At 41.7% G+C, this 17,687-nt stretch overlaps 1 protein-coding gene across 1 annotated transcript in view; it reads left to right on the plus strand.

Annotated features, from left to right (window-relative positions):
- Positions 1-798: 798 nt before the first annotated feature.
- Positions 799-17,687, plus strand: part of kcnq1.2 (potassium voltage-gated channel, KQT-like subfamily, member 1.2) — a 132,912-nt gene continuing 116,023 nt past the window's right edge. Inside the window, exons 1-3 of the mRNA XM_076299295.1 lie at positions 799-848; positions 1,967-2,437; positions 13,495-13,585. Coding sequence (XP_076155410.1) covers positions 799-848; positions 1,967-2,437; positions 13,495-13,585 — 612 coding nt within the window. The remainder of the gene's footprint in view (positions 849-1,966; positions 2,438-13,494; positions 13,586-17,687) is intronic.

Consider the following 17,687-nt stretch of genomic DNA (forward strand, 5'->3'; position numbering starts at 1 on the left):
AGGCTACATTATTCCAGAAACGTTGTCCTATCACTTAGCCTATACTTTTCCATTCTGTAGCCTATGGAAGACTTGTAGCACAGTGGAAACGGAACACAGAAAGTAACGTTAAAACAAAAATGTTGCCTGACGTTGGTTAAAATGATGTGTAGGGAGCCTAATGTGTGTTTGGAGTTGAGACACTTGTGATTATAGCAGGATATTATTTTCAAAATGCTCATAAAAGACTACTGCAATTTCCATTCAGTCTTAACGTGGCTATATTATGTCAATATACATGTTTTAGAGTTAGACGCTTATGATTTGTAGAAAAAAAAATATATTTTTTATTTCTAAATAATTATTTGAGGGAATTTTGCTCACTTTACAGAATTCGCTGTAGTCAGGCTGACAGTTGTGACTTTATTAAAATTGTGGGGAGGCTGTTCAGAAGGTTAAAGCATTAAATGGTCATGGTGTCCCATATAAAACTATTCAGTGCTGCATCTACCAATATGTGGCCTAGACCTGTGATGCCATGTTTTTAAAACATTTTTTTGTTTATGATAACCTAGGCATTTTTGTAGTAAAAGAGACCAGAATATGCACCTAACTACATTTCAGTTCAGAGGGTACTTCATAGACCTGCATGCGTGCATTAATATATTTCACCTATTGAGCGATGCAAGAGTTTGTTAATAACACCATTTTGGCAGATCTGACCCCCCAAACCCTGCTCGTGGGCTTCTCAGTGACAGCCATTGTTTGGGTCTATGACTATCCAGTTTGGCAGAGAAACTTAATCTATGGGACAGAGCCATGGCAAAGGCTGTCAGCACATCTGCTGCCCTCAACGACAGACATGTGCTGTGAAGCTGGCTCCTGTTTCGGTGCTGCCTTTGGCTCACAAAGACATGTTTCCTATCACTCTACCAAGCAACTGTTAGCCACTTTTCCAGCGATGGATCGCTGCCTTTAAGGGAAAGGCTTGACCTTATTAACTGGGTATTTGACTCTCCACCATATAATTGTGTGTCTCATTTGGTTAGTGAGGCCTGCCAAGGGGACCAGACTTGCTTGGTATTCAAGTGCCATTACATCTAGCTGTGAGGGAAATGTAATGATGTAAATTAATAACATTGTATGTGCTGTGTCATAACTATCTCTTTTTTCAGTTATTCCAGATATTATGGCCATCTTTGCTATTCACAACACACACAAGGACCCCATCCATTTAGAACTGAAATGGGAACTTATTCATATGCTTTCACAATGAAAGCTTTCTTTATAAATGGAATCAAACACATCATTTTAATAACACAACCATGGTCACATTACTGTCCATGCAACACATAAACCTACAGCAAGTTAACAAGAAAACTGTACTAACATTCACGTCAGGTGTCCAAATTACAGCGTTAATCTCCTCCATGTCCGTCTTGCAATATTGATGGTATGGAATCACTGTGGTGGTTTATCTGAGCCTTGATGAGTATCATGCACTTTACTTAAAAAGTACAACGTGTATCTCTTCACCAGGTATTGGGTGGAGGTGATTGAGTCATAGGAGGTCTAAGATTTGTCTAAGATGCCTCTCAACTTAAGGACATTGAAGTTGCTGAATTTTACATAACAGCTGAGTAATGTTTGGGGATGTCCTTTCTTTTTTGACTGCTAAGACAAAGAAGATAATTAGTTTAATCTTTCCAAATCTGTATGCTTTTGTAGGCCTGAGTGTTCAGAAGAGGCACTTCTTTTTTTTTTTTTTTTGCTTTTCAGATAACGGCCTAAATGGTGAGTGAAGTAGATTTATTCAGGCTAGGGTCTGTAGGATTTGGATTGATGATGGATTTTGTTTTGATTTGTTTCCCGGCTTTCCCCCCTCTGCTCCTCTCCAGGTTGTTCTGTGCGTGTGATTCGGACCTGATCGGACCATCTGCGTTTGAACGCTCCCCCTGTGATCCGTGTGTGGTGTGGTGTGGGTCAGCGCAGCTCCAGACCCATCTCTGCCCTCCGTGATGGGCAGCGTGGCGGAGCGACGGGGACGCCCGGTACACATGCTGTCCCGCGGGCGTAGGCTGAGCAGCGGTGGTGGCGAGGGAACAATGACCGCCACGGCCGTGGTCAAGGCCTCGGGACCCAACGGCCACGCCGGCACCCTGCTTAGCCCCACGCGCAGCGCGGCGGAGGCAGGGGCCACTGACAGCACGCGCTACTCTCCTGTTTCACTGGAACTGGACCCCGCGGTGAATAATGGATCAGGCATTCCCGACAGGGAGCAGAGCGACACAAAGGAGCGAGCCTTGCAGATCGACAGCCAGCCCGGCGAGCCGCGAGGGGTCCGCTCACCCAAACACTTCCCCAGCCCCTACCTCACTAAGACTAGCATGCAGGGGGATGTCTACAACTTCCTAGAGAGACCTGCTGGATTGAGATGTTTCCTCTACCACTTCCTTGTGTGAGTAGCTACCCCCCCCCCCCCCCCTACTCATTATGCAATTCCGTTATTTCTTCAGGTGTGGTTGTGTTGTCCAGTAGCTAGGACAGTGAGGGCTATTGAATTACAGTAATTGATGTGAAATTAAGATCAATATTGAACCTTCAGATATGAAATGGCACCAGTTTCCTTCTCCACCCCAGTTCATCAGTGCAATCCTCTCAATGGCATTTGTGCTGTCCATATTTAATCATTTACAATCAGATTGTTTTCATTATCTATTTTCAGTTAAAGAGAAAACAAAAATATGTCATAGATATAGAGTTGACTTGTTTTTGCTTTGAATTGAATTTACTTTGATGCAACCGTGTTTAGGTCTCCTAGCGAGCGTTTGCTTTTCTCTCATTTTAAAGAGGCACGTGTGTCAGCATTCCTGCTGGTGATTTAATTACAGCTAAGGAACACAGTGGAAAGAATATCAGTTTGTTCCCAGTAACTAAAGGAGAGACATCTTAGGCCTGGTCGTCTTGATGAGTCTAAGGCTCCACAAAGGAGGTCAACAAGATCCTGTTAAGCACAACTTGCTGCCTGTCTGACCACACCGCAGTCAAGAGATCAGCTGGCTCATGCATGAAACATTTACTTGTGACATGTACGTTCGAGTTCAAGCAGGAGTTTGTTTTAAAGAATTAATTGCACTTACATGCTAGATTGTACAATCTACCCCTATGCATAAAACTGTGTCATGGTTTCATACCATCTAATATCTGTCTATTGCAGGGGTGTCAACTCATATTAGGTAGTGGGCCGGATTTGTTGGAATGAGACCTCGTGGGGGGCTGTCATTGTCATGGTCATTATCAATTTTCTGCATGGGTATCATAGTGATTATTTGATGGTATCAAATATGAGCAAACAAGTACAAATAATGTGCTGCTGTCATATACCGGTACGGCTCTTTCTCTCTTGAAATACCCTATAGTGTACATCCATGTTAGTTTTTCTGCTTCTTCCTTCCTGAGGATGGTTTGTATTAATCAATTTATCATGTCATAGAGACAATGCTTATTACACATTGTTGAAGACAACTGGATGTGAATATATTTTTTTCTAATTTTCCTTTCCTACCTAAAACATCTGGGGGGCCGCATGAAAACTGCTGGCGGGCCTGATCTGGCCCCCGGGCCTTATGTTTGACACCCCTGCTCTATTGGATTATTCCATTGCTTAATTCCAATTTATGAAAGCAGCAACATACAGTGTCTTTAAATAATCACTATTTTCTGTCCATATCCTTTCTGCACGAAATGCCAGAAACAGAAGATTTCAATCTAAGTGATGCCAGAAAATCAACCTAAGCAATTTTGAATCAGTATAGCTGAATTTACAAAGCCATGTCAGTGCCATTTACTGACATTCAGTTGTGATCAACAGTCAACAGCATCCACACACCAACAATCCAGTGGTTTTCTGAATGCACACGTGAGAGGAAACGGTAGGCTTTGCACAGTGGGATTTTCATAGTGCCGTTGGCCTGTGCCTTTAGTTGTTAGATCATAACATATCATACCCATCCTTTTTGGGATTTTCCAGCCTGCAATATGGCAGGACTAAACAGGAAAGGAAATGAGCACAAGAGTGATTAGCCTAAGAGTGGGATCACAAACTAACTGGGTTAGATTATAACCTAGCATCCCAGAGACATATTTAGAACATTGGAAATGCTTATACCAGGCATATAAAGGCAGGGCAGACAAAATAGATATCGCAGGTCATCACTATATTGGGACACTGATGGGATAAAACGATTACCGACTACAGTCGAAATATCTCATTGCTGGCCCTATAGGCTGTAGAGCCTGCCCAGACATGTATCAGTTGTGTTGTATGTTTTTATGTTTGGCATTGCTTCCTGCTAATCTCTACTTGCAGTAATTGAGGTTTGAGTGTTCCTGTATGTTGCTGAAAACCTGAGCCTTGTGTCAAGCTCCTTTAAGGAAGTCTCACTTGTCGATGGTTATCAGCCTCTGCCTTTCTTTGCTCAGTCACTGACTAGCTGACTGACTGGCTGGATGACACAGGCTTTAGTACGCCATTGCATTATATCTGAATCCAAATACCATACTGAAGAGGGATTATACCTTTTCTAAACATCCTCACCGCAATGCCTGCATCATCAGCATCTTCCTCTCTGTCTGATCGTGAGAGGTCAGAGGAAGTGCAGAGATAAGGACAGTCCTGTCCGGAAGAGAAGGCCCTTGAGCAACAGGGTGTGTAGGATGGGCAGGTGCTTGAAAAGGATGTTACACATGCTCAGTGTCTGTAGTGCCTGGCTTTCTCAGGTGCCAGGCACTCCAGACAGTCACCAAGCGGGGCCTGATTTACTGCGAGGAGAGATGATGTCCCGCAACTGTCAAGCATTCAATGACATTTGGCTGCTTTATGTAACATGCAAGTTTGACGCATCTGTTTGACACACAGGCTTGTATCTCTTAGCCTGACTAAATTCGTCAGAAAGCTGATCCCCGTCTGATGCTTGTGCGTTTTCTTTCACAATCTAAGCTGACAAAAAGCTTTGTCATGATTTGAAAACAGCTTTGCCAACACTTTGGTATATTTAGTCTTTTGATGCTGTGCAGTAGAAATTGTCCTCAAGTTTGATCTCTCACCCTGGTCAGGAGAAGTGACATTGGTGTTGTACTTAGATGCCATAGTATAATAGTAGAATGTTCAAGCATTGTTTTTGTTTTTATTGTTGAAAGGGTCCCTTTCAACAATAAAAACAAAAACAATGCTTGAACGTTCTATTTGGTTCCCAATCTACTTCCTCTGCATTAAAGGTGCGATTTGTAGGATTGTTACCGAACGTTCTGCAGGCCAAAATCAAAACACTGGTGAACGTTCTCAAGACTACCAGACGCGAGCCTCTTCTGGGTTGCCAGATGTAATGAAGACTTAGCTAACGTTAGTTGACCTGCAGCTGCTTTAACGTTTCTCCAACCATGACCCAGCTACACATTACGGAAACAGTGAAAACAAAAAATACCTCTCTAACCAACGTAACATATTTAGCTGAAGTTAGCGATGCAGATGAAGTTTGGCCTAGGCTACCTGTTGTGGAGAAATATGGCCAGCTCTGCGTCAGACTTGATATTCTTCGTTTGACGAAGACGTCACCAAGCTCCTCTGATGTCCACTTAATTTGTTTCTTGTTTTAATTTTGGAAATTTGCCTGCCTCTCGTAGGCGTTCATGACTACAACTGACAGCTGTTGACAGTTGGCCTTTGCTAATTTGGCAACCCAAATAGGAGGACGCGCTAGCCCATTATTAATACACTATTCTAGAATTAATCGTTCAAAACACAAACGAAAAATCCAAGAGATTCCGCCCCGTAACTCATTTTTTTCATGGGTTTTACGGGTTAGAGTAATGTTGTCAAATAAGCCATTACTTCAATTCATCGTGTTTCTTTACTCTCTGACAACATATGGTGATCATTTTTGGAATGGTTGCAGTTTATTTTCCATTATTTCCTACATACTGGACCTTTAAGATAACATATGGAATGTTAAAACGGAAGCCTTGTGGGGCCAACTATGATGCTGATAATGGAACTCTCTTGAAAGGGTCTATAACATACATGGGCAACATACGGCCCGCGGGCCACATCCGGCCCGTGGGCTTTCCCTGACCGGCCCGCGTAAGGTCCGTGAAAGAACAATAGTCAAGAGCCTAGCATAGAGATAATGCATGCAAATCAATATCGTTGTTTTTATTTTGAAAGCGACTGCTATTTGTACGCCCATACATTTGTGCGTGGATGCATACGACGTAAACACCCTCACTGATGTGCTGGTGAATAGAAAAATGCTTCTGCGTCGACACAATGCAGTTGCCTTTACGTCGGCGTAAACCTTTCAAAGTTTTGTGTCTCTTATGTCTGCGTCGCTCACCACCGCAAAGGTTGTTAGAACGAACTCCTACTGCTGCTCATTGGCGATACGAAGTGTTCATTTCAAAACGTTACTGGCAGATAGACAGTTTACAATCGGATAACCCCGTAATTGTAACCAAAATATGTCTGAGTTTATTTGCAAAGCTTATGTTAGCGAACTAGTATGATGCTACTACCCACAGGTTGCTTGAAGCAGCCGGCTCAACACACAGAGCGAGTTCACCAATCACAGTTATGTGCATAAAGTTAAAGCAAAAACATAGCCTACATTTTTAAAATAGTTTTCTTTGTGCATGTTGATTAACTAATGACAGCCTACTCTTGTCTGCTCCACATTTTCGTAGTCTAATTCTGCATAGAGTTAATTTAATGATGGTAATGATTTAATGATGAAATATTGCTGAGTGTTGATGAAATGGTGGCACGGCCTATCGGTTGTACTGACTCCTTCACATTTTCATGACCTAGCCTAATTATATAGATATTGTAGTACTTTTTTATATCAGTCTTTGAAAACTGAAAAAAATGTCAATGTCAAAAAATCATTTTGAGGAATGAGGATGGACATAGATTAAATAGGCCTATTGCTGTTTTTCCTTTGTCTCCCTCACATTTTCATCTGTTCTTACGACTAGTAAACAAAACCATATGATTTACTTAATGTTATACAAGAACAGAATAGAATTAACAGAATTGAGTTCAGACTTGAGTTCGGTATTTTGAGTCCGGCCCTCCTCAACAGTCCCAGTTTGTCATGTGGCCCCTTGGGGAAATTAGTTGCCCACCCCTGGTCTATAAGGATGCTTATGGACATTGAACCTGTAGTACTGTATATGACGAGTATTCCACTGTACAAAATAACAAAATGTTGTAAGAAGCAGCCTCTTCCTAAGTTGGTATGCACAGGTGTAAAAATCTTGATCTTGAATCTAAATGTACGTACTTCCGATCTGACAGAAGAGTAGATCTCTCCCGCTCATGCCTTTTTTGGGGGAGGGAGATTGTGTTCCTAGTCTCGTTTTTCCACTTGTAGGCCACTTCCTGGAAACCACTGCCATTAATAAATGATGTCCCTGGTGAAGCCAACAGGGCCAAATTCTGTTCCATGGGCTCAGTGGAAAGAGCTACAAAGAGTTTAAAGTTTAGAAATGCATGACACTGTGACCTCCTCCTAAAGCTTTCATTCAGATGGTGCTGGTAAAAAGCCTTGTATCATTGTTGAAAGACTTTGTCTTTAAATGGTCAGTGGCAAATTTGATGGTATGTTTTAACAGTGTGGATGGATGGCAAGGATTTAACATGCATTAGCAAGACTGCATAACCACACCATTTGCAGATATGGCTATATATATGACGTTTAAATCAAAACAACAGTTCACCACATTTAATACCTGTAGTTCAGAATTCTGTATGAACCCTAGTAAAAGAACTGATTGACATGTAGGCTATTTATTATGATTCATTTGATAGTATTCTGCCTGTGGGGGAGGCATTTCACCAAAAGGTCAAATCTTGCTTAAAACAAGATCTTTGACCTCACTAAGAACTCCATCTCAAATCTCTCAGCCACACCACTTTCGTTTGTGCCATTGCGTAACATGGCCTCTTACATGGCACTAAGAAGCATTATCTGAAATAAGATGTCTCTGGGTGGACTTTATGAGAAAGCAGCCTATACACCATAGCTTAGGGCGGACCCTCCTAAAGCTGCTAATGGCTTTTTCCTTGATGGACGCTCCAGGTTTTTCCTGCCAAATGGGTGGCCAGTGGCTCAGGCCCTGACAGATGGCGGTGCCTGGTGGTGTGCCGGAGTCCCGCTAGGAGGGGCTTTTTGCTTTGGCTCCGGCTTGAAACAGGCAGACGGGATTAGTGGCCACTGCGCCACCAGGAATATGGACGTTTTAACACACTTAGCAGCTATTTCCACATAATCTTGTGATGTAATGAAAGGATGCTGTCAAATGTTGATGCATTTGCTCATTTGGATAAGGATTTCCCACCAAGGCGTGTAGATAGCGTAGGTGTAGCATTTTATCTCAATCGACATCTTGGATTCAATATAGGCCTAGCAATTCTGAAATGAAGCATATAATTATATGGATTACATGCACAAAACTACTACTACTTTCAGCCTTTTCCAGGTGTTGTGCTTTTCGCTCACAACTTTATTGCCGTTTTACAAATTGCATACTTGAAAAATTCCATACCAGTAGGGCCTGAGCTATATATCTATATATCCCAAGCACCAGGTTTAAAATTGCAGACGGGGGGGAAATATGAATGGTTGGAGAGAGAGTGGAAGCAGAAATAAGTGGGTAAGGATCTGGATGAGGTGGGTGAGAATCCAGCCTATAATACTGGATAAATCTCCAGCTGTTTAGCTTTAATCAGATCCCTGGATGTCTGTCCCTAAGTCAGGGTCTTTAATGGGGTGACCTGGTCTGCTCTCCAGGGCTGTAACTACTGACCAGGGCCCGCGACAGTGCAGGCCTGGCAGAGCTTGTGTTTTCTGTAATTTTATCTCTACACAGTGGGAGACCGATTACTGTAACAGCCTGCAGACCTGGGAGGTGATTGGAATTGTTTTGGCGTGTGACCTTTGTAGGATTTGTGTTTTTTATTTGGTAAAGTCCCAGAAACTGTGTTCATAAAACTAAATCAGTCAGTAGAAGGTGTGTGCTGTGCTGTGGCTAGTGGTCACTCTCAGGGAGGTCTTTAATCACAGGGAGTGACTGCCAGACTGCCAGATCCTTCAACAAAAAAATTACTGTCTATTATTCCTGATCAAACAATCTCTCAACATTTACAAACGGCTCTTAACATCTCACTATTTAGTGTTTTTAGGATGCAATTTTTACATCTCATCTTAACATATCACTATTTAGTGTATTTAGGATTGCAATTATTATTATTTTTTTAAAGTGTTTTGACAACACCTGTGTATTAACTGCAGTACCCAATAGCCCAAAAGGTCAGAATCAGATCATGCTTTAATCAGACAAAAAGAGTGAGGGGAAGAACTGCATTCCCATATGTAGCCCTGTGTATGAACCTCATACCTGAAGTCATTTGGCAAAATCCAAGTATAAACCTCGTGGGGAAGTATGTATTTTCACTCTTCTTACTGTATAATAGAAAAATGCAGGATTAATTAAAATGAACTGATTAACTTTAATATTTACAATCAAATTCAGTTTTAGCAGTGGTGATAGTGTCGATACATTCTCTCTGTGGTATAGGCTATGGTCCGCACAGTGACATCATAGAGGTTACCTTTTTTAGCATGACGTGCTCCTGATACGACGTGCTCCTGATACGATCGGCCACGGCCGTGATTATTCACTCAGCTTTAATAAAAGCTGCACATACAGTACTCATGATATGAGAGGGGATTAAAGGATTAATTCATTTTCAGCTTGCATGCCCCTGGAAACTTCAAGCCTTCTCCAGATGCTTTATAAATGTTATTGACTGAAAACATGTCAACACATTGCAGTAACTATGGACATTTTACCTGCACACAACTAGGAGGCATGAGGAAATGGATGTTGATCTTAACAAAACCCTTAAACTGTTAATCTTGGCAGACAATATGGCAACTATACAGCATCGCTGAAAATCCCTCATTTGGCTAATGCTGAAAGACCTTCCTACCTGAATGGATTGATACCCTGAATGTAACACATGTTCAGAGTTTACTGGGAAGATGATTCACTGTCCATGCATTTGATTCCATGAAAAGCCTCTCTACACATTCAAGAGTTGTTACTCGACATTGGTTATGCAACAGCGCCAGTTGTCTTATGGTACCTGTATGTGGATATTATATACACGATGGGCATGTGGATGAGGATGAATGAGGATTATTGATGTTTATAAGACTTTATGTATTTCAAGTGTAATACTGTATGAGGCTATATTTAGAGTTGACTGTTGATTTGTTGTTGACTGTTGTACTTATGTAGCCTAGAAATCTAGACACACCCTAGCGGCGGCAAATTAATTTGCTCAGCCTGTACGTCTAGTAGCAAACCATAGGGATTTCTATTGGCTGACACCGTGGACGTCATCCAATCACAGCGCTCTATTTTGTTAGAGAGTCTTAAAGCGGGCTTAACAGGATGATGACAGTCCTGCGACAGTGAACAACAAGGAAGGTGGCTATGGCGAACGAAGAGCGGTTGTTTGAATCGGCGTTGGCGTCAACTTTGGAGGAGTTGGACAGGAGTGGAGCTCCTGTCAGGAGAGATGTGGTTGATTCGGTCAGCTGTTTCTCCAAAGACTGTGGTCAGCAGCAAACAGTTTCCAACACTGTTCAGTGAAGTTGAAGTTTAAGCGTCAATATAGTGAAAACTGGTATTACGTGTGACAGTGCAAATCAGTTTGTGTTCTTACTCTTGCTACTACTTGGTTGTCCTCCCCACATCCTCCCCAGAACCTCTTGTCTGGTCCCAAAGTAAGGAGTCTTATGCCGTGACTAAATTATAACAATATAAAACAAATTCTGCAGATATTTAGACTAAATGGCCTGAGCTGCCCCTCCAGCAGTGGCCTGTGCTTTTCTTTGAAAGTTGAGCAACACAATGCACTTAATTCATTCCTTTCGAAGAAGGATGTATTTGCCGTTTTGTCGACCGGATACGGTAAAAGTTTGATATATCAACTTGCTCCGCTCTGGCCACGTCATCCTGCTCTTTGTTCTGATTGGTCGTAGCGCTGACAATTCTCTGCCCGCCCCTTGGATTAAAGGAGAATTCCGGTGTGATATTGACCTAAAGTGTGTTGAAACATGATACCGAGTGTGAACGTATGTCTCATAGCCCACCTCGGCTTGTCCCCTGCACTCCAAAATCTGGCGCTAGTTAGCCGATGCTACCAACAGCTTTTTCAATGGTGGTGCTTCGGCATCGGGCTAGCCATGCAAATAAATCACTGTTTTACCAAAAATAATTCAGTGGAAATGCATGGAATCCAGTTGCTGCTACTGGAAGAAACTGGAATGCATTTCTACTGAATTATTTTTGGAATCTGATCCCTTATCATACCTGTTCATTCTTACTCGTCGCTCGACTTATCGTGACTAAATTTAAGATGGCTGCAAACGCTAAACTTCGTGAAGATACTGTCTGTATAAATCGTCTTGTAAGTAAACTACCAGTGCTTTTTCAAAGTTCTCAATGTCTCGTTTTAAATGTCAGGGCCCTCGGAAGTCTACCAATTAAGTGTGGAGATACATTGAGCCTCATAAATGGTGTAAAACAGTGATTTATTTGCATGGCTAGCCCGATGCCGAAGCACCACCATTGAAAAAGCTGTTGGTAGCATCGGCTAACTAGCGCCAGATTTTGGAGTGCAGGGGACAAGCCGAGGTAGGCTATGAGACATACGTTCACGCTCGGTATCATGTTTCAACACACTTTAGGTCAATATCACACCGGAATTCTCCTTTAAGCGAGGTGAATGGGTCGATTCCAGATTATACATTTCAATGATATAGGATGGCCTGCCAGGCTAGTACTTATGCTGTGTTATGCGTTGTTTTTCCAGTTAGTCTGTCTGATCTCACCCTGCCCTCACCTCCTTCACAAAACAAATGATGCCTTAGTGTTGGTTAATTTGAAAGAAAAAAAGAAAGGTTACTTTTATATATATTATATATTATTATATATAAAAGTATATATATATATATTTATATATATTATACTATATTCGGAGTAAATGAGAAATTGGGGACTAAATTAATTGAGTCTGCATTTCAATCCTAATCACAGCGTATTTGAAAGTGAGCATTTTTTGTGCAATCCCAGTGACCCTCAGGATTCCAGTCCAGTTCGAGCAATAGTGGTATATGGCTGAACCCATTCAGGCCCTCAAGGACTTAGGAAGGTCACTCCACATCTGGCCATGACGTAACAGCAGCTTCACACACAGGATGTGTGTTCTTCTTTATCTCTCCAACCCTGTGCATGGGACATTTTCATCAACAGACTACAGTGTGTGTGTGTGTGTGTGTGTGTGTGTGCGTGTGTGTGTGTGTGTGTGTGTGTGTGTGTGTGCGTGCGTGTCTGTGTGTGTGTGTGTGTGTGTGTGTGTGTGTGTGTGTGTGTGTGCGTGCGTGCGTGCGTGCGTGCGTGCGTGCGTGCGTGCGTGCGTGTGTGTATGAATGTGTGTGTGTGTGTGCAGTCACACATAATCCCTGATATAGAAAAGTACTTTCCCATCTGCTGTGTCAGTGAAGATGAGACGAGGGGATTCCTCTTGTTGGTCTGTCAGCCGCCAGGCTCTCACGTGGGAAATAAAAAAAGACACCATAATCGTCCTCAGCATCAGCAGCCCATCTCGTGCCTTCGCATCACAAACCGCTCTTCTCACCCAACGCCAAGTCATTCTGACCTCAAAAACAGTGGAGCTCCTGTCAGGAGAGATGTGGTTGATTCGGTCAGCTGTTTCTCCAAAGACTGTGGTCAGCAGCAAACAGTTTCCAACACTGTTCAGTGAAGTTGAAGTTTAAGCGTCAATATAGTGAAAACTGGTATTACGTGTGACAGTGCAAATCAGTTTGTGTTCTTACTCTTGCTACTACTTGGTTGTCCTCCCCACATCCTCCCCAGAACCTCTTGTCTGGTCCCAAAGTAAGGAGTCTTATGCCGTGACTAAATTATAACAATATAAAACAAATTCTGCAGATATTTAGACTAAATGGCCTGAGCTGCCCCTCCAGCAGTGGCCTGAGGTTGCATTGCTACTGACTGTTTCACATGAGCTGGTGATAGCCGATAGGCAGCGGCCCCGACACACTAGAGATGTTAATCACACAAGCTGTCTCAGTGGTGTTGACACGGTTGTAATCAAGACAGCAGGTTTGTCAGAGGAGTTAACGTGGAAGTGCTGAGTATCGACATGATGCAAATAAGCATTCTGATTATTGTGAGGAAAGTTCCATCTCGGAAATGACTCAAACAATGCATGTAGCACATTAGAAAGTGAGGCAGGGCCGATTACTGGTGGTGTTGGTTGCATTCTGAACTCTGCGTGTAACACATTAGAAAGTGAGACAGGGCCGATTACTGGTGGTGTTGGTTGCATTTTGAACTCTGCGTGCTTCTCTGGTCTCTCTACAGGTTCCTAATGGTCCTAGTGTGTCTCATCTTCAGTGTGCTATCCACCATAGAGCAGTATGCAGAATTTGCCACTGGAACACTTTTTTGGATGGTAAGTAACATTGTAAAACAAACTTTGTTTTTGTTTGTGAAGTTGATCAAACAGTGGATCAAAAGTGAAGCAATCAAACGTTTGATTAGATTGTCTGGTGCTAGTTTATTTGTTTAATAACATTGCATTCCTTTGTAAGATAAACAACAAACTATGATCAAAACAACAACAAATGTGTTATCGCCTCTGGCGGCATTACACACTGCAGTATCATGAATCACCACTTGATGGGGATAGCACCTTTCAGTTTAGTGAGACAGCCCTCCACACTTCCAAACTATCATTTCAGCACCCCAGGCATCACATTTCAGTTACTCTTATGAACAAAACAAAGTCCCTCTTCTTCCAAGAATGTGACAACAGCCGGCTGTTAAGGTTATTAATAACAAACAGACAGATGTTTGTTGTGGAGTGTACATTATTGTTTTATTTTTTCCACATCAGGGTCATTGCACTCATGTATGGTTGTTTACTACTATTGCTGCATAGTTGTTTACTGTCAAATTGAAAGTAAGCCATTGTTTAAGAAAGTTTTAAAGTGTGTATTTGTTCAGTGACCTTTAGCAAAAAAATATGTTGATGTCCAGAAAATATGGAGAAAGGTTGTGTATTAGGGGTGAAATGTTGAAATGTATTGGGCGAGGAAATAACTCGATGGACCTGGGGTGAGGTCAATGCACAGTTTGCACAGAGCTGTTGAACTGGGCTTTGAGTATAAGAGGAAATATTACACTTGGTCTGTGTTTTGCTTTCCTTATCTGCCCCTGGAAAACGCTGACAGCATTTGTTTGAACAATACACTGGATTTTGAAGCACACACACACACACACACATGCACACACACACACACACACACACACACACAAACACACACACACACACACACACACACACACACATGCACACACACACACACACACACACACACACACACACATACATACACACACACACACACACACACACACACACACACACACATGAACACACACACACTGTTGTAATTGTAGCTTACACATGGCACAACAACAGGCATTCAAACCTCTCATTTGAAAAAAAAAAATGTTTTGACTTTTTTTTGACGATTTTGTAGATTAATAAAAATCAACCTTAACTTGTCCTTTGCACTTCTTGGTCGGGTGAATTTATAAAGGGAATTATTCACTTGTGTTTTACACTGGATACATATTGTGAATGTAAGATGGTGTGAAGTTGCTGTACAATAGCTGAAGGTTATTAGGGGACGCTTGCTGTGAAAATTAAATTAAATCCCATACACAAAAACTAGAGTAGTCCTCTCAACAATGAGCCGTCAATTGAGGTCTATTGTGTTTATTTTTCGGATATGTTTTGACCACACCGGGTGTATCTGACCTGTACACAGAATTGTAATTTAAAAAGCAGTGTAGTCAAATATGTTTAAAAAAATAATGGTAAATAAATTCATATTTGTTGCATCAAATTAAGCATGATGACTTGCATTTCACACCTTACGTAAATTATTTTTACAATTACTTTGCAACTGGATGTGTACCTAATCAGTAGGTTTTATTGTTTATAATTTCAGTTATTATATTATGAATGTTTAAATCCTTTCATGCACGTGTATTCACACACACACACACACACACACACACACACACACACACACACACACACACACACAGAAACCCCTGGTGTAGTGACACTTAGAGAACATGACTGTACACTGTGTTCTCTAAACTTTTGGCCACTGCCCTTTCCAGGATTTACTGCTTGAGTTATTCATTTATTAACACCCTGCAAGCACTCTCTGGATCCTCATTATAATGGGTCTTACTAAACTGCCTTCCCACTGACACACACAGGCCAATGTGAATGGGAATAGCCCATCAGGCGATCTGACACACTTACTGGTATTTCACAATTCTGTGTCCCTGAACCATTAAACTAAAATGTTGCCTAAAATGTACTTTCTGTGCACATGTTTGCTTATATGTGTGTGTGTGTGTGTGTGTGTGTGTGTGTGTGTGTGTCCATTTGTGAGTTTGTGTGTGTGTGTGTGTGTGTGTGTATGTGTGTGTGTGTGTGTGTGTGTGTGTGTATGTGTGTGTGTATGTGTGTGTGTGTGTGTGTGTGTGTGTGTGTGTGTGTGTGTGTGTATGTGTGTGTGTGTGTGTGTGTGTGTGTTTGGCCGTGCATTTGTGCATCCGTGTAATGACCATGTGTGTGCCTCTCCATGCATACGTGTTTGTGGATGAGCTATACTTAGCAAGTTCAGGGTTAGCTGACATTCATGAATCAAAGCTCTGCTTGTTTTGGATGACGGCGAGGACATTAGTCCTTGAGGATATTTGGCTTGCCAGACGGCTGCCAAAGCAAAGCCTGCCAGCCAGGCCCATTGGGCGCGTTCACATCCACCACGTGTCGCCCTCCTCACCATGCTCTCCTCCAGCTGTGTGGGCAGGGAGTTGGGCCGGGGGGAGCACAGCTAGATGCCACCTCTGGCCCTGAAAACACAGCTGCATACACACCCCTTACTTACCCCAGTGCCCCCACAAACACACACCCGCACACACTCATGTGCCCCCACAAACACACACCCGCACACACTCATGTGCCCCCACATTGCATCTCACAGCGACACAGACACACCCATATATACTGGGTATACCAACACAATACACTCAAATTTGTAATCACTGTAGCTTGAAGTGAAGGCCATATATTATCAAGCTGGATAACGGCGAGGAATGTTGAAATAGAACTGTAGTGCTCATTTATTTAATTTCATAGTGTGTATTTTATAGACAAGCAGCACGAGAGAGAATTATTTATCGGATTTGCCATGGGACCACATTCTCTTTATTATGCTCATCTCTTACAGCAATTTTAGAGGACTTGTCACACAAATGTCATCTCTTTAGTCTCAAAGCAATCCAATTCCATCTCATTCTCTCTAAACCCTCGCCTGTGCATGAGCTTCATGCCAGTTTTTTATACGATTAGGCCTCATGAATGAAACTGTTGCCTGTTTGTAGCAAACATGTAGTTATGGTTCATGACACTGAAATGACTCTGATGTCCGGTGTCCCACATAAAAGAATTATTCTAATCCCATTACAGTCAGCTCAGCTCGCTGATACTATGTGGTGTAATAGTTCCCTAATCTTTCTTTCTGGTAATGAATATTTGTGTGTGTGTGTGTGTGTGTGTGTGTGTGTGTGTGTGTTTGTTTTGTGTAATGGTGCTATGTGTCTCCAATAATAGTTAAAATCAGAAATTATTATTATTACTATGATTATTATAATTATTCTGATTATTATTTTTTACTATTACTATTATCATGATTGTTATTATACAATCTTGTTAATGTTTATGGACTATTTTTTTCCAACCTCACATTCTAACGATTAGTAGGCAAGCAATGAATTTATCCATTCACCACAACCATTTTTATTGCTATTGCTGAATGTGAAAAATGGGCTATTTCTGTGTAAACAAACTATGCAGTGTTACAAAAGGAAAACATTGATGAAGTAAGAAAATGGAAGACCTTTCAAAATTCAGTGATTTTTTTGTAATCTTAGGAGCATCTGTGCTCCACGTCCTCCTTAATCTGTGGCTGTGGCCCAGTAGTGAGATAATTTGTTCCCCTTACTGAAAAACTCTGCATATGATGAACTGCAATCTCATCTTTTTACTGCCTGTGCCTTTTTAAAGTAGGGGTTTACTGAAATTATCTGTATCTGTATCTCTTCAACTTACAAAATGATCTGTCACTGTATCTGTCTTGGGATGGGAGGCTAGAATTTTGGGCATGTTTTATACTGAACGTCATGCAAAATCATGTATTTCTAACCACATATTCATTGGTAATGCAACTGTTGTGCCTTCAAAGTATGAAAATGATTTATTATTGTCATATAATTCATTATTACGTAAATATATTACCACATCATCATGATGGACTGTAGTTTTTATCTCTCAGTTAGCTCCCAGATAGCCCTGGTTGTTTTGATAATTTTGTATTTGCTGGTGTTGCTGCAGGGTACATTGCTAGGTTTACACATTTTACTATCACTTCAACTTGTTGCTATGAAATACTTGGTAAGGTGTTACT

This window comes from Alosa pseudoharengus, unplaced genomic scaffold (genome assembly GCF_046254945.1).
Source record: "Alosa pseudoharengus isolate Yale_2024_CS ecotype anadromous, Long Island Sound unplaced genomic scaffold, YU_APseudo_1.1 YU_APseudo_1.1_scf_10, whole genome shotgun sequence".
NCBI lineage: Eukaryota > Metazoa > Chordata > Actinopteri > Clupeiformes > Clupeidae > Alosa > Alosa pseudoharengus.